The sequence below is a fragment of the Hippocampus bargibanti genome, linkage group LG04 (genome assembly GCF_051943395.1).
Source record: "Hippocampus bargibanti isolate YZ-2025 linkage group LG04, ASM5194339v1, whole genome shotgun sequence".
In the NCBI taxonomy this organism is placed as follows: domain Eukaryota; kingdom Metazoa; phylum Chordata; class Actinopteri; order Syngnathiformes; family Syngnathidae; genus Hippocampus; species Hippocampus bargibanti.
This window is the reverse complement of record NC_142737.1, coordinates 29,982,514-30,004,871: the sequence shown is the minus strand read 5'-3', so window position 1 is coordinate 30,004,871 and position 22,358 is coordinate 29,982,514. Positions and strand designations below refer to the sequence as shown.

Below are 22,358 nucleotides of genomic sequence, written 5' to 3'. Positions count from 1 at the left end.
TGCGTGTTTGCTTTCAACATTTCGCTCTTAGTCTTAGTGCACGTTCCACCATGATGTCCCTGATCCTCTCCTCTTTCATCTAGAACTGCTTCATGTCATCACAAAGAGGGTACAATAAGTCCTGAGGAATGAATGTCTCTCTGTGTCTTTTGTGTTGTCATATTGTCTTTGTTGTTTTGTTATTTAGTTTTTTTTCTTTTTTTCTTTTGACTTCAAGACGGCGCCTCGAGAGTGGCTGCCTTTCTAGCAGCTCATGTATTTCGTTTTTCTACTTTCATTCCTTTCATCACTTTGCTGCTGTGAAATGTACATTTCTCCACTGTGAGACTAATAAAGTCCAATCCAATCCATAGAGCACAGATAACATTACTGTCCTCTCGGACCCAGCGTGCAAGGCACTTATAATGACTTTAACAAACATAATAAACACGAAAACGCCACTTTGCCGGGAGAGAGAGGAGCCGCTGTGTGTTCACGCGCCGCCATCTTGGGAAAAAAAAAAAAAATATCAAATATGACAACACAAACACACTGAGAGCCATTCATTCTTCAGCACTTGCTGTACCCTCTTTGTGGTATGAAGCAGTTCGTAATGAAAGAGAAGAGAATTAAAGCATCCTTTTCAGCAGTGGATCAATGACGTCATGGTGGAATGTGCACGTCTACTACAGGCTAAATGTTGAAAGCAAACACGAAGCTGTTGCATCCATTGACGAAAAGAGATTGTCTCACATCTCCTGTCCCACATAAATCTCCTGCAATTCCACGCCGCGACAGTTCCACATACACAAAAAGGCATGACAAAAATCAGTTCTTTTGGCTTCTTGACATAACAGAAAAATGAACATATTCTGGTTTAAACAATATTACCATATTTTGTTTTTGAAAAACCTATGTCCGCCGTGTTCAGGGTTTTGCAGATTTTTACATGGGCTTGCACATACATAATATTGCTTATACAGTGAAACCTCGGTTTATGAACCCCTTGACTTACAAACTTTTCGGTTTACGAACGTTACATTTATTAAAATGTTACCTTGGCATACGAACTATTTTTCGGTATACACACAGAGCTGCCACAATGAGTGATGTGTCGTTCGCCACTGTTTTTGTCCTCTATTCCCCGCCCCCAGTCTTTGGTTAAAGCCACGTGATTGGTCAAGAATGCAGCAGTGGGGGTTGGGGTTAAAGACAGAGAGAGAGTGAGGCCGTTCTCCAAAAAACAAAATGGCGTCTTTGGTTAAATCCATGTGATTGGTCAAGAACCCAGCAGTAGGGGTTGGGGGGGGGGAGTTAAACATTAAAGAGACAGGCAGATAGAGAGTGAGAAAACACATACGAAAGGGAGATGACAGGGCTTGAAACATAAAAACAAAAGTAAAATAGTGAGAAAATAGATAGAAAACAGTGAAATGTGGACCCATTTCAGCTTTGATAGTTCAAAAGCACAGTGTAGACTGGAAGGTTAAAATATCCCATCAATCAGGCTCCACCAATAACCCGCACAAGTCATCTGTACACTTGATGCAAAAAGCTATCAACCCAGCTAAACAGATCACAATTGATGAAGAACTACATACAATTATCACAGAAAGCACCTACAAGGCATCATTCCTCAAGATGGTGAAAGAAGCCTATGTTCCTCAACAAGTGTTTAATGCTGAGGAAACCGGACACTCCATTCCATCAAGCTATTGAGGACCATCACAAAGGTAAATAAAATGACTTTATTGTACAGTATAGTTGATTTATTTAATCATAATACTATAGCACATTTATTATACATAAAATAACGTATATTTTGTGTAGTTTTAAGGCTTAGAAAATTAGAAAGTAGAAATTTATGTTTTATCGGGACCTGGGAACGGATTATTCTCATTTTTATGGTTTCCTATGGGAAATTAATTTTTGGGATACACACTTTTCGCCTTACACACTCTGTCTGGGAACCAATTAAGTTCATAAGCCAAGGTCCCACTATATTATAGTTTTGAAAGCATTATTTACTGCACGTAAACATATTCTTTTTATCACTGTGTGTGCTTTTGTTTATTTTTGTGTTTGTTTTGTAGCTCCGCAGCTTTCGTGTTGCATGGATTCACCCATTTCCGAGACACAAGCAGCATACTCTCGTCAATGACACAACTAATAAGGTAAATGTTGCTTCCAGTGTCAAAGATCAGCAAAAAAGTGACAATGTTAAATTGAAAATGTGTGCCATCGCTTCAAAGTGCTTCAAAATGCTCCTTAACCCTTTACTGCCTGAATTATGTTCTAATTAGCAAAAAAAAAATCTGTTCAGTTTTTATGGTCACTGATGGATATAATCTAACATACTAGTAGCTTCCTTTTTTATTATTTGTCAATAATGTAGAAAATTTGAGCCTAAGAAAATTTGTGCCTAATTCGGCACAATCGTCATGAAAGGCCTATGTTGAGAGGGTGCCTTTTTTGGAACATATGTCAAGTGCAACTTCAAAGACTAGCCTTTTCTCCATGATATCTTTTTATTAAAACAATAAAATACATAAAATATTTACATAAAATACATACATAATTTACATAAAATATTGACATAAAATGTTTACCTAAAAATACATAGTTCCTTTACAGATGAAGAAAACTAGCTAATAACCATGGAATAATGCAAAGCAGTTCTTGTGATGATTCAAACAAAGATTTACATTAAATTTTTTTGCTGTAAATATTAGTTTTCACCGAGCATGTGCCATGCTTGCACCGGTTGCAGTTCTTTGCAACATATGGAACATGAGCTGTGTTGTCAAACCGAATACTGTATCATCGGCGGGAAAAGAACCTCAATGTCTTTTAGCTGTGGTTCAGCTGAACAATCGATTGAGCCTCACTGTGCCACAACACCAGATTTTTCTTGTTGCCAAATGTTGGAGTAAGGGGATAGATGTAAACCAATTATCAGAATGCAATCGATGATTGTTTCCTGGTTGGATGTTTTGAGCCAAATGGAGCACAACATTTGAGGTCCCTTTCAGATCGGGAACCTTGGAGTCACTGACTGGATCTATTGTTCCTGTATATGGAATGCATACATGTAGCCATCATAACCTGCCAGCACAAACAACTTGAACCCCCAGTTCATTGGTTTATTTGGTAGATACTGCTTGAGTGTAAATCTACCTTCATAGAGTACAATTTGTTCATCAATTGACAAACGCTGTGACTTGGGTAATTCTTGAAACTTTTATCATTGGCCTTACTTTGTGCAAGGGATCATAATTTGGGCTTCCCCGAGTTCCTTGTTTTGTGTTGTCTGCTATATGCAAGTTCCTTTTTATAATTTCGAAGCGATCCCTTGACATACAGTACATTCTGCAGCATAATCAGTTAGTGGAGATAGCTTTCAAGCCCAAAGCGTCCGAGTGTTTGGTCATTTTGAGATTGAGAAACAATATATCAATCCCAGCCACTTCTCAAGCTCTTCTTTGGCGAGACACAGGGGCTTATTGATGTTATTTTGCATTGCATAGAATTTCAACTGTTCAACAATAATATCCATCATTTTTTCATCGAAAATCCTTTGAAAATATTTGAATAGTGATAGAAGTTCATCAATGCAACAGTCACGACTGTGTCCGATGCCAAAATGTCTTCATCAACATGGTCATCTATTTCGTTCTCATCAGGATCTGGAAAGATATACAGTACATGGGTATTTTAGAAAAAAACATATGGGCACAGCAACATTCAAAAAAGCAAAAACTATACCAAACTAACCATTTGATCTCAATGCTCTGATGTTACCGTGAAATGGGCATCTTTTTCCTTACATTACATCACAAACAGAATTTCAGTCCTTTCAGATGCTTTATCTTCAAGTCAAAGTACTGTATTTGAGAATGTGAAATGCACATACGGTAGTGGGGACTATTTTGTCCACTAGGTGGCAATAAAACCTTACATAACACAAGTGGAAATGCAACCTATTACGTTCTTCAAAACAATCATTTCTACATTTTCTGATTACAAATTCTTTCTCTCAGATGATTTTACTTGACATGCCAATCTAATGTCCTCAAGGCCTTCAGAAGTAATTTTGCTGTCTTTGATTTGCCCCAAATAAAATATAGACTTTTATCTTTTCCTGTATTTTTTTTCACAGAAACTTGTAAGTGTTGTACCTGCTCCTACCATGTTTCACAGTCTTTTGGAAATCAGAAGTGTTAAATTTGTACCAGACATTATGATGAAAATGTTTTAAGTTTTCTAATTTCTGTTTAGGATATAACAAAAAAAACATATGGACCTCCGTTTCAATAATTATATTGAGAATGCAAAGCTGCAAATTTCCCCATTGCGGGACGAATAAAGGTATTCTGATTCTGTGAGATACAGCTATTAGTGTAAAACGCACCATTCACTTACAATTATTCGCATCGGGTACCCAGTCAGGATCAACAATATCATCATGAAAATAGCGTTGGCATGCCGAATGTTCTACATTTGGGACACTACTTATTTTTAATATTTCTTGGTAAATAAACAAGTTAGCGTTAGTTTATGCATTTCAGTATCAAGGTAAACCTCTTCTGAATAGCTCATAAAATCGTCACAACATATACTTGCGTGATATTTGATCCGTGACGAGAAGTAGAAGGAGCTTTGAAGATGCAGGAGCGCACGTTGTGTTACGCAAGCAGGAGATGATGTCACTGACGCTGCACATAACGTGTGTTAAAGGGACATGTAACTTGTGCTGCATCAGTTCCAATTGAAACTTGAACTGCTACCTTTAATTTTTTTCGATCTATAAGCACTTATCTTTAGTGTACCAAATATGACCCAATCGTCTGTAAAGGGTTAACCCATGACCCTTGTGATGTGGTTACCGCAGGGGATGGGAATTCCTCAGCCAGCAATAGAGGGCCTTTTCTAAGTTTCTCACAATCCCTGTCGGCCCAGTTTTAAGCCTTTTAATCCACCTGTATGGGTAGCCTTAATTGAAATAAGGCGAATGTGTCAGATTTTGTCTCTGGCAGAGTTCAGAATCAGAATCATCTTTATTGCCAAGTATCTAGAACACACAAGGAATTTGTTTCCGGTCGAACACGCTGCACTAGTATCATCATCAAAAACATTGCAAAGAGGCACTATACAGTTCGATTTGGGCTACTGTTCAAAGAGTTAATGGCTTGGGGGAAGAAGCTGTTTAAATGTCTGCTGGATTTGGTGCGCATGGATCAGTAGCGCCTGCCTGAGGGGAGTAGCTGGAAAAGGTGGTGGGCAGGGTGCGGAGGGTCCAGTATGATTTTCCGCACCCTGGTTTGGATTCTTGCGGTGTGCAAGTCCTCGAGAGAGGGTAGGGCGGTGCCAATGATTTTTTTCCGCCGTCCTAACTGTCCGTTGAAGTCCGATTTTGTCCGTTTTTGTGGTGGCCCCGAACCAAACGGTGATGGAAGAACACAGGGTGGATTCGATGACAGCCGTCTACCTCCTGTGCCAGGCCATGCTTCTTTAGCAGCCTCAGGAAGTACATTCTCTGTTGGGCCTTTTCAGGATAGAGTTGGTGTTGACCTCCCACTTCATGTCCTGGGAGACTGTGATTCCCAGGAACTTAAAGGTCTCAACGGTCGACATGAGGCAGTTGGATAGTGTGAGGGGTAGCTGTGGTGATATTTCCTGAAGTCCACGATCATCTCTACTGTCTTGAGCGTGTTCAGCTCCAGGTTGGGATGGCTGCACCAGAGCTCCAGCTGCTCCACTTGTTGTCGGTACGCAGACTCATCGCCGTCTTTGATGAGACCGATGACCGTGGTGTCGTCTGCGAACTTTATGAATTTGACAGCTCGGTGCGTTGAGATGCAGTCGTTCGTGTAGTGAGAGAAGAGTAATGGAGAGAGGACGCATCCCTGCGGTGCTCCAGTACTCGTGGTTCGTGTTGAGGATGATATTTTTCCCAGTCTGACCTGTTGTGTCCGTCCTGTCAGGAAGCTGAGGATCCACTGGCAGATTCTCCAAGCTGAAGAAGTTTGGGAATGAGGAGTTCTGGGATGATGGTATTGAACGCAGAGCTGTAGTCCACAAACAGGATCCTTGCGTAGGTTCCTGTGTTGTCGAGGTGGTCGAGGATGTGGCGCAGTCCTATGTTGACTGCATCCTCCACAGACCTCTTTGCCCGGTAGGCAAACTGAAGAGGATCTAGCAGAGGTCCGGTGATGTTCTTTAGGTGCTTCAGCACGAGGCGTTCAAAGGACTTCATGACCACAGACGTCAGAGAGACAGGTCTGTAGTCGTTCAATCCCGAGGGTGCTGGTTTCTTTGGAACTGGGATGATAGTAGACTGTTTGAAGCAGGTCTACTACTACAGAGTTAACAAATTCCTCCTGGCAAACAACTACAGTCGTTGTGTTTTTACTTCCGTGTATCCCGAGTCACGCCTCCAGTCGGGCTGAAGCGATAGCAAATAATGCCGGATGCCGACTACAGATGTTAACCCTTTACGGACGATTGTGCTTCTAGATCAAGAAAATGAAAGGTAGCAGTTCAAGTGCCGATTGAAACTGATGCGGCACAAGTTACATGTCCCTTTAAAACAGATTATATGCAGCTTTGCCTTTAAGAGCGTCAGTGACAACTCCTTCATGCGCAACCAAATGTCCTCTCCTCCATCTTCAAAGCGCCTTCTATTTTTCGTCATGGATGAAATACCACGTAAGTATATGTTGTAACTATTTTATGAGCTATTCAGAAGAGGTTTACCTTGATACTGAAATGCATAAACTAACGCTAACTTGTTTATTTACCAAGAACTATTAAAAATAAGGAGTGTCCCGAATTTGGAACATTCTAACGCCAACGCTATTTTCATGATGATATTGTTGATCCTGACTTGGTACCCGATGCGAATAATTGTAAGTGAATGGTGCGTTTTCCACTAATAGCAGTACCTCATAGCTTTGCATTCTCAATATGATTATTGAAACGGACGTCCATGGTTTTTTTTCTCTAAAATACCCATGTACTGTATATCTTTCCAGACCTTGATGAGAATGAAATACATGACCATGTTGATGAAGACATTTTGGCATCTGACACAGTCGTGACTGTTGCATTGATGAACTTTTACGTCTGTGTAAGCTCTCAGTCGTACAGGAGTGGTCCATCGATGAAAAAGTTTCTTCAGCCGTCATCTGTACTTTTTGGAAGGTGTCGGACGTTTCGCTTCTTATCCAAGAAACTTCGTCAGCAAACTAAAGTCTTACTGGTAGTTTAGGCCCTATATATATATATATATATATATATATATATATATATATATATATATATATCCCTACTGTCCAGACATGGCGGTGCCGGACTCTGCTATGATAGGTCCCTGCTCTCAGGTTGGGATGAGCAGAGGACTACTCCCTGCAGCTGTTCCACTGATAGTTCCTGTCGTTCTGACGAACGACTGGCCTGATTGCCCCATTTCGACCGGTATCACCTCATCAGTATTACTAATCCTATGTTGCCTATTGTATGAACGATCCAAATTGAACCTCACCCCACCAAATCGATTTAATGAAGGATTTAGTTGTTTTATGAAAATCGCTTCTTTTACTCCCCTTTCAAACCATCTATGTTCTTTCGCTAAGATTTTAACCTCATTGTTGTCAAATGAGTGGTAGCTAGCTTTTAGGTGCATATGTACTGCCGATTGAGGCCCACGAGTATTATTCCTGCGATGTTGATAAAGTCTTTTGGAGAATTTGTTTAGTCTCCCCAATGTACTGCTCTTTTACATTTTTCATTCTTACAATGTAGTGAATAAACTACATTACTTTGTTTTTCATTTGGTAGCCTATCTTTTGGATTTTTCAGAAACTCCTGCAATGTAAGGTACTGCTACTCCTCGCCTTTTTGTATCTTCAGAATTTTTGGTTTCATTCCCTATTCTTTATTTCTGACATTTGTTAAATGACCACTGAGGGTACCCACATTTTGTGAGTGCTCTCCTGATATGTTTTGACTCCTATTCTCTACCTTCAACACTTGTTGGTATTAGTTTAGCCCTATGCTGGAGGTTTCTGATAACTCCTAGTTTGTGTTGTAAAGGGTGGTTAGAATCGAAAAGTAAGTATTGGTCAGTGTGCGTAGCCTTCCTAAAGACTTCTGTTTTTAGCGCTCTGTCCTCTTTTATAATTACTTTACAATCCAAAAAGGCTAGTTGGTTCTCCTTCATGTCCTCATGAGTAAATTTAATGTTGATGTTTACAGAGTTGACGTGATCTGTGAAGGATTGAATTTCTTGTTTTTTAATTATGACAAAAGTATCGTCCACATATCTAAACCAGTGTCGATGTTTTGTCCCCGGGAAGGATGTAAGGGCCTGTTTCTCCATCTCTTCCATGTACAGATTAGCCACTATGGATGAAACTGGTGAGTCCATAGCACAACCATGAATTTGTTTGGAAAATGTCTCCCTAAATTGAAAATACGTAGTATTAAGGCAGATTTCCTTACTTGACAGACGTGGTCCGGTTTAAGTTTGGTTCTTTCAAGCAGAGAAACGTCCGCCAGCAGTCTCGTCCTCACCACTTAGACTGCTGCTGGGGTTGGGACAGATGTAAAGAGAGAAGTCACATCGTAAGATGCCAATCTTTCCTCTGGTTCCAATATGAGGTCTTTGATCCTCTCTACAAACCCTGTGGTGTTCTCTACGTGATATTCTGTGTTACCAACCAACGGAGCTAAGATCGTTTTTAAATATTTGGCTACATTGTATGTAGAGGAGTCAATGCTACAAACAATAGGTCTGAGGGGGAACCCTTCTTTATGTATTTTTGGCATTTCTATCACCATTCAAATACTTTCGGGCTGATCAACTACGTGCTTCAAACACTATCTCCAGGAAATCACTGAAATGGTGGAAATACCTGTTCTGGTATATAGTGGATATTTGTATTTGCAATGGATTGATACTGATGAAACTCTCTCCAGACCATCAAGTGAAGACCAGAACAGGTTGCCTCCGAAAAATGACTCAGTTAGAATTCAGGACAAACTTAGCTCATCAGTTGTTTGGCAATTATAGAAGGAAAGGAAAAAGAGAATGCATGAAGGAGAATGACAGTGCTGCCCTCCTTCATTGGCCAGTGGAATTAGATAAAAAGAGAACATGTAAAGAGTGTGCAAAGAAAAAATTTGTCGCGAGCCAAGAACAGGTTGTGAGCAATGCAAGGTGAACCTATGCATTCCATGTTTTAAACCATACCACAAATAAAAACATCCTGAATTATTTTAAATGCATTCTAGGTTTATTTCATGCATATGTGACTTGTTGTGAATGCATTTTGTTGTAATTTGCAGGTTTTGGGGAAAAAAAATCTTCATTAACATTGCAATAATTTTCTAAAACTTCAATAAATTTCACAAAAACACTTTCTTATTCTATTATATGTTATGAAAGTGTACTGAAAGTTTCATAAATATTGAACAACAAATGAAGAAGTTATAACAGTTTATTTGAACACACATGTTAGTTATGAATTTCCTGCTGAAGCCACTCAGGGAGCACACTACAAAGCTAGGCTGCAGGCTCTGTAGGCTGTGGGGGAAGAAATGCAAAATGCCTGCTAGGGAGGAAAGAGTTAAACTCTGCACTCCGGGAAGATTGTGTTTTTGACGTTGGAAGAGGATCTCTAAGCGTGAATAATGGAAGTTGCTCTGTAATCACACTATCACACTATCACACTGTTATCACACTAGCTACAAGGAGGCACAAGCCAGTGTCTTATTGTGCCGGTCCCAAGCTAAATACAAAGGGTTGTGTCAGGAAGGGCATCCGACGTAATTTTTTTTTGCCAAAACAAATATGCGAATCAAACCTATGATTGGCCCTCGGATAGGTCGAGGGCCAGGTTAACAACGGCAGCCATTGGTACTGTTGACCTTCAGGGTGCCAGTGGAAAATGGACTACTGTTGGTCGAAGAAGGAGAGGAGGGAAGTGTGCCCGGAGGAAAAGAGAGAAATGGAACGCCAAGAGTATACAACTAAGAGTAGAAACTTTGAATGTAGGAACAATGACAGGTAAAGGTAGAGAGCTGGTTGACATGATGCAGAGAAGGAAGGTAGACATACTGTGTGTCCAGGAGACCAGATGGAAAGGGAGCAAGGCTCGAAGCTTAGGGTCAGGGTTTAAGTTGTTCTATCATGCAACATGGTGCTGCAACATTTCTACACGGCTGTCATCGAAGCCATCCTGTGTTCTTCCATCACCGTTTGGTTCGGGGCCGCCACAAAAATGGACAAAATCCGACTTCAACGGACAGTTAGGACGGCGGAAAAAATCATTGGCACCGCCCTACCCACTCTCGAGGACTTGCACACTGCAAGAATCCGAACTAGGGCGCGGAAAATCCTACTGGACCCTCCGCACCCTGCCCACCACCTTTTCCAGCTACTCCCCTCAGGCAGGCGCTACTGATCCATGCGCACCAAATCCAGCAGACATTTAAACAGCTTCTTCCCCCAAGCCATTAACTCTTTGAACTCTTTCAACAGTAGCCAAAATGGAACTGTATAGTGCCACTTAGCAGTTTTTTTTTTGACAACGATACTAGTGCAGCGTGTTCTACCGGAAACAAATTCCTTGTGTGTTCCACATACTTGGCAATAAAGATGATTCTGATTCTGATGGTGAAGACAGAAAGAGAAATGGAGTTGGGGTTATCTTAAAAGAGGAGTTTGTTAGGAATGTCTTAGAAGTAAAAAGAGTATCAGAATGATGAGTCTGAAGCTAGAAATTGAAGGTGTGATGTTCAATGTTGTTTGTGGGTATGCCCCACAAGTCGGATGCGAGCTGGCGGAGAAGGAGAAATTTTGGTTGGACTTTGATGAAGTCATACAGAACATCCCGAGAAGTGAGAGGGTTGTAATTGGTGGAGACTTCAATGGACATGTTGGCGCAGGAAACAAAGATGATGAGGAGGTGATGGGCAGGTTTGGACTCCAGATGAGGAACGCTGAAGGACAGATGGTGGTGGACTTTGCTAAGAGAATGGAAATGGCTATTGTGAATACTTTCTTTCAGAAGAGACAGGAACATAGGGTGACCTATAAGAGTGGCAGAAGTACACAGGCAGACTACATTTTATGTCAACGGCGCCATCTAAAGGAAATCAGTGACTGCAAAGTAGTGGTTGATGAGAGTGTAGCCAGACACCATAGGTTGGTGGTGTGTAGGATGACGCTGGCAGTGAGGAAGATGAAGAAAGCAAAGGCTGAAGTGAGGACAAAATGGTGGATGTTGAAAAAGGAAGAGTGTTGCATGATATTTAGGAAGGAGGTAAGACAAGCACTGGGTGGGCAAGAGGTCCTTCCAGATGACTGGGAAACTACAGCGAACATAATCAGAGACACGGGTCGGAAAGTACTTGGTGTATCGAGTGGAAGAAAGGTAGATAAGGAGACTTGGTGGTGGAATGTGGAGGTGCAGGAGTGTATACAGAGAAAGAGGTTAGCAAAGAAGAAGTGGGACACTGAGAGGACGGACGAGAGTAGACAGCAGTACAAAGAGATACAGCGCACGGTTAAAGTAAAGGTGGCAAAGGCCAAACAAGAGCCTTATGATGACTTGTATGCTCGGCTGGACAGCAGGGGAAGGTGAGACTGATCTTTACAGGCTGGCGAGACAGAGAGACAAAGATGGTAAGGACCTCCAGCAGGTTCGGGTAATTAAGGATAGAGATGGCAATGTATTAACAGGTGCCAGTAGTGTGATGGCAAGATGGAAAGAGTACTTTGAAGAATTGATGAATGAGGAAAATGAGAAGGAACAAAGAGTAGAAGACGTGACTGTTGTGGACCAAGATGTAGCAAGCATTAGCAAGGATGAAGTGAGGAGGGCGCTGAAGAGGATGAAGGGGGGAAAGGCACTTGGGCTTGATGATTTACCAATCGAGGTATGGAAGTGTCTTGGAGAGGTGGCGGTGGTGTTCCTGACTGGGTTATTCAACAAGATCTTAGATGGTGAACAGATGCCTGAAGAATGGAGACAAAGTGTACTTGTGCCCATTTTTAAGAACAAAGGAGATGTGCAGAGTTGTACTAATTACAGAGGAATAAAGTTGATGAGCCATACAATGAAACTCTGGGAAAGAGTAGTTGAAGCTAGACTAAGAGCAAAAGTGAACATTTGTGAGCAGCAGTATGGCTGCATGCCAAAAAAAGAGTACGACAGATGCAGTGTTTGCTTTAAGAATATGATAGAGAAGTACAGAGAAGGTCAGAAGGAATTGCATTGTGTCTTTGTAGATCTGGAGAAAGCATATGACAGGGTGCCCAGAGAAGAGCTGTGGCATTGCATGAGGAAGTCTGGAGTGACGGAAAAGTATGTCAGAGCGGTGCAAGACATGTATCATGACTGTAAGACAGCTGTGAGGTGTGCTGACGGTATGACTGAGGAATTCAAGGTGGAAGTGGGACTCCACCAGGGATCAGCTCTGAGCCCCTTCTTGTTTGCTTTGGTGATGGAAAGGCTGACAGACGATGTTAGACAAGAATCTCCTTGGACCATGATGTTTGCAGATGACATTGTGATCTGTAGCGAGAACAGGGAACAGGTGGCGGAGATTGTTGAGATGTGGAGATATGCCCTGGAAAGGAGAGGAATGAAGATCAGTCGCAGCAAGACAGAATATATGTGTGTGAATGAGAGGGATCCCAGTGCAAGAGTGATGCTGCAGGGGGAAGAGATAAAGAAGGTGGAGGATTTTAAGTACTTGGGGTCAACTGTCCAGATCAATGGAGAGTGTGGAAAAGAGGTGAAGAAGCGTGTCCAGGCAGGCTGGAGCGGCTGGAGAAAAATGTCAGGTGTGATGTGTGATAGAAGGGTTTCAGCGAGGATGAAAGGAAAAGTGTATAAAACCGTGGTCAGACCAGCCATGATGTTTGGACTGGAGACAGTGCCACTGAAGAAAAGACAGGAAGCAGAGCTGGAAGTAGCAGAGCTGAAGATGTTGAGGTTTTCTTTGGGAGTGACCAGGTTGGATATGATCAGGAATGAGTACATTAGAGGGACAACTCATATTGGAGGCTTTGGAGAGAAAGTTAGAGAGGCCAGACTGAGATGGTTTGGACATGTCCAGAGGGGAGAGAGTGACTATATCGGGAGAAGGATGCTGAGCCTTGAACTGCCAGGCAGGAGACCGAGAGGAAGACCGAAGAGGAGGTTTATGGATGTGGTCAAAGAGGACATGAAGGTAGCTGGTGTGACAGAAGAGGATGCACAAAACCGGGATAGATGGAGGACACTGATTCGCTGTGGCGACCCCTGAGGGGCAAAGCCGAAAGGAAAAGAAGAAGAAGCTCTGTGATCACACTCAGTTCCTTGTCATCCAGCCGAACTTTTATTGTTTACAAATGCAAAATAAAAGACAAACACTGACAAACCCCATTATTGGCATCCCACTGATTCTCTTGGTTTGATCTTTGAAAATCATAAATGTTAACAACTTTCATTCTGGTTGACAAAAACTCAGCAAGTTGCAGACTTTACCGGTGACACATGTTCGCGGCACCCGTTTCCAACAGTCTTTTGAGGTTCTAACTTTGCTTCATCTGTCAATTTATTTAGTCTTAACCAGTTTTACATGTTTCAGTTTCTGTCTGAATGTAATAATTAAGTGTATTAAAGGACAACCGACACAATTTTTTTGTTTCCCAACTGACATCAGAAAAACGTTTTATAGCATCTAAAGTATGCAAAACACGCAGGCTCATATTTTTAGTCAAATGTAAAACACCAATAAAAATGACTTAAAGTGGGCTAAAACTGCAACAAATTGAGCTGTGAATTGTGGATTTTCAGAAAGTCCTGCCCCCAGTTCATGACGTCACGCCAAGACATCTTGCCTTGCTCAAGAATCAAAACAATGGCTTCAGATTCAGAGAAGATGCTTTCTTGTTACTCATCCAGTTATGAATATGATTCAAATAGTTCTGAAGTGGAAAGCATAAATATTTGCAATCGATTAAATAAGTCTTCCCATATCAAGGCGTCAATGACAGCAATGTACCACCCAGAAAATTCAGAAGATGGCACCTTAGCTCCGTTGGAAATGGGCTGATTTGTCTGCTGGGAATTTGTGTGAGCGAATATTAAATAGTTGTCTTGGTGCAACAGAACAATTCACCATTGCGTTATGTGTTTTCCTTCTAATTTCGCCATCAACACGAAGTTTTCAGACCAAACATCCATCCATCCATCCATCCATCCATCTTCTGCCGCTTATCCGGGGTCGGGTCGCGGGGGCAGCAGCTTCAGTAGGGAAGCCCAGACTTCCCTCTCCCCAGCCATTTTTTCGAGCTCGTCCTGGCGGATCCCGAGGCGTTCCCATGCCAGCTGGGAGACATAGTCTCTCCAGCGTGTTCTGGGTCGTCCCCGGGGTCTCCTGCCAATGGGGCATGCCTGGAACACCTCACGAGGGAGACGTGCCGGGGGCATCCTAATCAAGCCCGAGCCACCTCATCTGGCTCCTCTCGATGTGGAGGAGAAGCGGCTCGACTTTGAGCCCCTCCTGGATGACCGAGCTTCTCACCTTATCTCTAAGGGAGAGCCCGGACACCCGACGGAGAAAGCTCATTTCGGCCGCTTGCATCCGGGATCTCGTTCTTTCGGACACAACCCATAGCTCGTGACCATAGATGAGGGTTGGGACGTAGATCGACCGGTAGATTGAGAGCTTTGCTTTTTGGCTCAGCTCCTTCTTCACCACGACAGATCGGTACAAAGTCCGCATCACGGCAGACGCCGCACCGATCCGCCTGTCGACCTCTCGACCCCTTTCACCCTCATTCGTGAACAAGACACCCAGATACTTAAACTCCTCCACTTGAGGCAAAATCTCCTCCCCGACCCGGAGAGGGCACTCCACCCTTTTCCGACTGAGAACCATTGTCTCAGATTTGGAGGTGCTGATTCTCATCCCAGTCGCTTCACATTCGGCTGCGAAACGCTCAAGCGAGAGTTGGAGTGCTCCACTTGAAGGCCCAACAGTACAACATCATCTGCAAAAAGCAGAGATGCTATACTGAGGCCACCAAAACGGAAACCTTCAACGCTTTGGCTGCGCCTAGAAATTCTGTCCATAAAGGTTATGAACAGAATCGGTGACAAAGGGCAGCCTTGGCGGAGCCCAACCCTCACTGGAAACGATTCCGACTTACTGCCAGCAATGCGAACCAGACTCTGACATCGGTCATATAGGGACCAAACGGCCCGTATCAGCCGCTCCTGTACCCCATACTCCCGAAGTATCCTCCACAGAACTCCACGAGGGACACATCCAAACGCTTTCTCCAAGTCCACAAAACACATGTAGAGTGGTTGGGCGAATTCCCATGCGCCCTCGAGTACCCTGCTAAGGGTGTAGAGCTGGTCCACTGTTCCGCGGCCGGGACGAAAACCACACTGTTCCTCCTCAATCTGAGGCTCGACTTTGTGACGGACCCGCCTCTCTAGGACCCCTGAATAGACCTTTCCAGGGAGGCTGAGGAGTATGATCCCTCTGTAGTTGGAACACACCCTCCGGTCCCCCTTTTTAAAAAGGGGGACCACCACCCCGGTGTGCCAATCCAGAGGCACTCTCCCTGATGACCACGCAATGTTGCAGAGGCGTGTCAGCCAGGACAGCCCCACAACATCCAGAGCCTTTAGGAACTCCGGTCGGATCTCATCCACCCCCGGGGCCTTGCCATCGAGGAGCTTTTTAACCACCTCGGTGACTTCAGTCACAAGGATCGGAGGGCCCACCTCAGAGTCCCCAGACACTGCTTCCTCCAAGGAAGGCGTTGGTGGAGTTGAGGAGGTCTTCGAAGTACTCTGCCCACCGGACGTCTCGAGTCGAAGTCAGCAGCGCGCCACTCTCACTGTACACAGTGTTAGTGGTGCACTACTTTCCCCTCCCGAGACGCCGGATGGTGGACCAGAATTTCCTCGAAGCGGTCCGGAAGTCGGCTTCCATGGCCTCACCGAACTCTTCCCATGCCCGTGTTTTTGCTTCGGCGACCACCGAGGCTGCATTCCGCTTGGCTAGTCGATACGTGTCAGCTGTCTCAGGAGTCCCACAGGCTTTTTAAGCCCGGTAGGACTCCTTCTTCAGCTTTACGGCATCCCTTACTACTGGTGTCCACCAGCGAGTACGGGGATTGCCGCCACGACAGGCAAGCACCTTACGGCCGCAACTCTGATTTGCCGCCTCAGCAAACAAACAAACAAAGAAGCCAAACAAAGTACTGCAAAATGCATTGTGTGTCGCTTTCTCGGTCAGGGTCGTTCCAAACATGACGTCACGTGGGGATCGTCATCAACTCGAAAACAAGACTTCCTGAATATTCAGCGCGAGTCTTAAAACGTAAACTATAGCTATATGCTGTGGAATCTTTGTAAAATATGCTCAGTAGAAGTCATTTGGAGTGATTTTACAAATTGCGGACACAACCTGTCCAGAGGCATCGGTTTTCCTTTAAAATAGTGGTCAGAAAGACCCAATGCTGCATGCGCAACTGATTGGTATGCTCCTTTGACTGCTGTGTGATCTATCAAGGGTCTCTGGCCCAAATCACCTCCAGATCAACCCCAGGAAAACTAAGGAGTTGTTTATTGATTTCTGCAGGAAACAGTCCTCATGCTCGATTAAAATCCAGGGTCCGGACATAAAGGGGGTGACCTCCTACAATTACCGGGGTGCTCTTCTTAAGTCATTCGCTGCCGCTCACAAATTTACTCGGCAATTGAAAATCTGTCGTAGAACGCCATTCCCGAGTTTATTCGGAATTTGATTTTGTTTTTTTTGCGGAAGGGTAAAGATCAATTCCCTGACTATCTTGTGTGTGAATTTCAGAACTGTAGGTAACGTATTTCCCTCCCACGAGGGGGCAACAGTTGCACAAAAAAATGCATCCTCCAATTGCCCCGTGAAGAAAACAGAGGAGGCGGGCCTTCCTTTCAGTGTCCTAATGGAGGAGAGAGCGGCAATCATGGCATTCGACTGGCAGCATAGCCGCAACAATAAGTGACTTTTATCTGTCAGGTGACTCTGATCCGGATTCCTCCGATGAGTGGCAGCCGGGATACTTCTTTTGTTGTTTCATAGAAGGGAACAACTATCCAGGTGTTTGAGATGTCACTTGAAGTTCAAAATATGGTCCTTGATCACCCTTGAACTGCCAGGCACGACGAGACTGAGAGGAAGACCAAAGAGGAGGTTTATGGATGTTGTCAAAGAGAACATGAAAGTAGCTGGTGTGAGAGAAGAGGATGCACAAAACCGGGTTAGATGGAGGACACTGATTTGCTGAAAGGAGAAGCCGAAAGGAAAAGAAAATGATCACCCTTCTGCTTGAATTTGCTTCTCTGCAGATAAAGCTAATTTTCTCGCTTTTTGGGGGAAAATTGGGCCTTTGGCCCTAAACCGCCTGATTTTTACAGTCGATATGTCCAGAACCAAATCACGTAGAAGTGAACCTTTTTTTCTGATTAAAGATGAGAGTCTAAGGTTTCTGATGCTATGTTGAATGTTTATGTAGTCCGAAGAGTCCAAGATGGCGCCCGAGTAGGCAGCCGTCAGCAAGTGCTCTGATGAGCCTTGCTTTTTTTCTTGTTTTTGTGTTTTCTTTTGTCACTTTGTGTTGTTGTGCGTCATGTGGAACGGATACGGATTGTTTTTCATCATTTTTGACCACGACATTCATCAAGGAGGAGACTGTGCTGAGCGGTTGCACCTTTTCGGCAGCATGAATATGCCAGTACTGTTTTTTAAAGGGAGGAATGTCGGTGCCATTCGACTGTCATCGCTGGACACCAAAGGGGCCATTGTGCTTTTTTGCGCCTGTAATGGGCAGCATCTTCACAGCCCCGCTTTGTTCAGTGGAAGGTCGGTGCTGTTGGACAGTCTGCGGCTGGATGGATAAATGGCTTGAGGAGCCCGCGATAAGAAGGAAGGAGCGTCAGCGCAGAGCGCCAATGCGTATATGGAACTGTCGCAGGATGGAATTGAAGCAGATTTATGGGGGACAGGAGATGTGAGACAATCTCTTTTCGTCAATGGATGCTACAGCTGCGTGTTTGCTTTCAACATTTAGCTTGTAGTCGACGTGCACATTCCACCATGATGTCCCTGATCCACTGGTGAAGAGACGCTTTGATCCTCTCCTCTTTCATCTGTAACTGCTTTATGTAACAAAGACGGTACAGAAAGTGCTTAAGAATGAATGTCTCTCTGTGTCTTTGTGTTGTCATGTTATTTGTTATTTAGTTTTTTTTTGTTCTTTTGACTTCAAGACGGCGCCGCGAGAGTGGCTGCCTTTCCAGCAGCTCCTATGTTTTGCTTTTCTACTTTTATTTCTTTCATAACTTTGCTGCTGTGAAATGTAAATTTCTCCACTGCGAGACTAATAAAGGCAAATCCAATTCAATCCAAACTCAAAATTCTGTAGGTCCTGCAATTTGAGTGAAAATGTCGATAAACACCTGGCGCTGGAGTGGACAAATTTTTGCACGTCTGGCAGTGAATGAGTTAACAATAAATTTGACAGGCTATCAAGACGGACACCCTGGTCAAGAAGGGACAGAGCCGTCCGTCTTTTGGAATTCAGGGGTCACTATTTTAAGACATTCTATGACCCTGTGATGGCCTTGGCCATCCATGATGGCATTGTTTGCTGGGCAAGCAGCATCACAGCCCGGGACAGGGCGACTGGAAGATTGGTCAGTTGGGCCAGTTCTGTCCTGGGCCGCACCCTGGACACTCTGGAGGAGGTGGCCAACAAGATGCTCTGCTAAATTAAAAGTGATGATGGACAATGCCTCTCACCCCTCCAGTCCACCCTGACAGCACTGGGTAGCTCCTTCAGCCAGAGACTGTTTCACCTCCGCTTCAAGGGGAGATACCGGCGCTCGTACCTACCGACTGCTGTCAGGCTTCTGAATAAAAACATGTGAAACCTGAACTCACCCCATTCATATCCATATATTTTAAATAGCACAGACACTTTCTGAAGGGGGGTTGGGAGCACATTAGACTGGAAATGAATACTTGCATCTTACTGATGTAACAAGTTATCTAATAAGCTACATACATCCATATAGACTAAACTAAACATGAAATAACATAGGATGTTTACGGATGTGTATAAAAACACTATCAGACTCATTGTATATTTTACAATGCATTTTGTACTATGTACAGTTCTTCACATTTTTTTTTGTGCATGCAAGACAGATTCCACCCTAAATAAAACACTAATATCTGTAATTTGCTAATACGTATACTGTAAATTGCAAATTTCTCCATTGTGGGATAAATAATAATAATAAATAATTTAATATAGCTTTCTGTCATAATTTGTATTATAAAATACTAGCAATTGTATCATGAAACGTTCAGAAATAACTCAATTGACAAAGTCAGGACCCACTTTAATTTACACTAATATTTTTATTTTATCCCAAGTTTAAAACAAGATTACAGAGTTGAAAATTTAATCATCATGTTCATGTATCCAAATAAATCAACAATGAATGAGTCATTTCTCCAAGAACTAATAATTGAGGAGCTTTCCAGGACTTCACTCTTAATTAATTCAACCCTCAAGCCATCTTAGTAACCGGGTTTTTACCTACTTTCCATATTTCAATACACCACTGTACTTCCTCAGTAAATATTTACAACTGTATAATCTGCTCTTAGGTGATAAAAGTAGACATACTGTGATGCAACATTTATTAACTGAATATATTTTTTTCTGTCATAGTGCTTTCAATTAACATCTGATATTGAAGGGTCTAAGAGAATTATCCATCTGTCAACTTCAAAACTGGAAGAGCACCTCTCTCCGGACAAAAAGTAAATGCACACAATTTTTGTACATTTTGTGACAATGGTTGTTGATTTTGTAAATCTGTTTCCTAGTCAGTTGTCAGAGGCAGCGTATGAGAAGCTGGCTGATGAGACACTGGATGCACTGGCTGATTACTTTGAAGACTTAATGGATGAACCTTTCACAGGACCAGACTTTGATGTTGTGCTCTCTGTAAGTCAGACTTGATCATGCTTCCTCGGTATTGATGTTCCTATTTTAACCACTCCAATAATTGTTAAAAATGTGTCATACCAGGTTGACCCAAAAAAGTATGAAATGTGTTCATCGCTCTACTGTCAGTGGCCAATCCCCCCATAAGTCTTGGACAGATCCTGTGCGATTGTTAATGTTTGGCGAAATCAGATTTTATTTGATTGTTTTAAACAAGGCAATTTAGTCCAAAACAGTCCACATGATTCTTTGTCTCAGTGGCCCAGAGGACACAATGTCCACAAGTTCCCAAAACAATTTGAAATATGGACTCATCAGACCACAGAACACTTTTCTACTTTACATCAGCCCATCTTAGACGAGGTTGGCAAAGAGAAATTGGCGAAATATCTGGGTACTGATGATAAATGGCTTTTGCTTTGTCTAGTTATGTTTTAATTTGTACGTATGGTTGTAGCAGCAGCCTTTATTTAATGACACTGGCTTTCTGAAATATTCCTGAGCTAAATAATGATTCCTTTTTCACATAAATGTTGGTGCTTGATGCTGGAATGATTTCTCCAGATTCTTTGTTTTTTGTTTATACAGTGATACCTTGGCTCACGAACGCTTTAGCTAACGAACCTTTCGCCTTAGGAACATTAAAAGAATATAATCTTAGCATACACACGGAGCGCCACGGTGGCTGGCGGACTAGTTTTCGGCGGAAGAACACCAAACCACACAGCCGAAAAGCGCCACGGTGGCTCCCGTGACTTTTCCACATCCCCTTTCTCTGAGTGCATACGTGGCATACGTGGTTTGTTTTCAAGGATGCATTTACTCTGATGGGGCCGAAAAAAAAACCACCACAGGCTAGTGTTCAGCCGAAGAGGACACAAAACAAAATTATGGTCGAGCAGAAGAAGGAGATCATCGAGAAACACGAACGAGGTGTGCGTTTGTGTGACTCAACGTCCCAGTACCAGTATGCTAAGTCGACCATCGCTACCATCCTTTGGAACAAGGAAGCTATTAAAGGTGCATGTGTTGCTAAAGGTGTTTCTGTGTTGTCTAAGCAACAGTCTCTGGCGATAGAAAAGGTTGAAAAACATCTGTTAATTTGGATTTACGAAAAGTAGTGAGCAGGGGACAGCGTGAGTGAAGGAATTATCACCGAAATAGCACGGCAACTTCACTCGGATATCGTCAAGAGGCAACCTGGAAGTTCGACATCCATTGATGATTACAAGGCTAGCCACGGATGGTTCGAGAACTTTGAGCGTCGTACAGATATTCATAGTGTCATTCGTCATGGTGAGGCAGCCAGTTCTGACGATAAAGCTGCCAAAGCTTCCAAGGAATCATTCCTCAAAATTGTGGAAGAAGAAGGCTATGTTCCTTCTTAAGTGTTTAATGCTGATGAAAGCTGCCATTTTTGGAAAAAGATGCCTAACGGGACTTTCATTACACAGGAAGAGAAGTCCGTCCCTGGGCATAAGCCTATGGAATGTGACTCTCCTTCCAAACAGTAACTCCCTCCCTCCCACCTCCTCCCACTCCATTCCATCAAGCCATCACCGACCATCACAAAGGTAAATAAAATGACTTAATTATACAGTACTGTTGGGGTAATTCGCTACATGAACATCTTTAAACATCACTTTCTAATCTTTGTTTACGTTTTGGACTTCCTGCTACGTCATATCCTGCCTTCCTTTACATGATGTCACACACCATTACGTCACATCCTATTGCGTCGCACACTGTGCGTCAGATAAATGCCCTCCCAGTTCGTCTCTCTCTCTCTCTCCTCTCTCTCTCTCTCTCTCTCTCTCTCTCTCTCTCTCTCTCTCTCTCTCTCTCTCTCTCTCTCTCTCTCTCTCTCTCTCTCTCTCTCTCTCTCTCTCTCTCTCTCTCTCTCTCTCTCTCTTCATGCTTCCTCTCAGCCGACACCGCGATGTCGCCGCTGTCTTCAAGATTAAACTAATTTTCTGTCCAACACCTGGCTTCCTGCTGATTTAACCATCCTCTGCCATCAACGCCCGTAGAAGCAATGAACAATGGACGAACTATCAAGATAAACCCATTATTATTGGTGCCGAAGGACTTCGGGTCCTAGCTGATGGCGTCGAGAGGGGGGGACGGAGTGGGCCCCGTGTTTCTCTTTTTCCTTCGACAGTGTTCGAGTGGGCCGCCCCTCCCTTCTTGGTGTCCATCGCTCAGGATTGCTTCACGGATGCGGGCGACGCTAGCATTCAGCTATGTTGAATGAATGAGTTGATAAGAATTCTTTCGGCCAAAAGTAATTCTATTTACGGTTAAT

The 22,358-nt window shown here is 43.3% G+C and overlaps 1 protein-coding gene across 3 annotated transcripts in view; it reads left to right on the top strand.

Moving 5' to 3' along the window:
• Window positions 1-22,358, top strand: part of fxn (frataxin) — a 38,053-nt gene that overhangs the window by 4,375 nt on the left and 11,320 nt on the right. For all 3 annotated transcript variants that reach the window (XM_088995064.1, XM_088995065.1, XM_088995066.1), the window contains exons 2-4: window positions 2,073-2,153; window positions 19,775-19,866; window positions 19,933-20,053. In XM_088995064.1, the coding sequence (XP_088851190.1) occupies window positions 2,073-2,153; window positions 19,775-19,866; window positions 19,933-20,053 (294 nt within the window). The remainder of the gene's footprint in view (window positions 1-2,072; window positions 2,154-19,774; window positions 19,867-19,932; window positions 20,054-22,358) is intronic.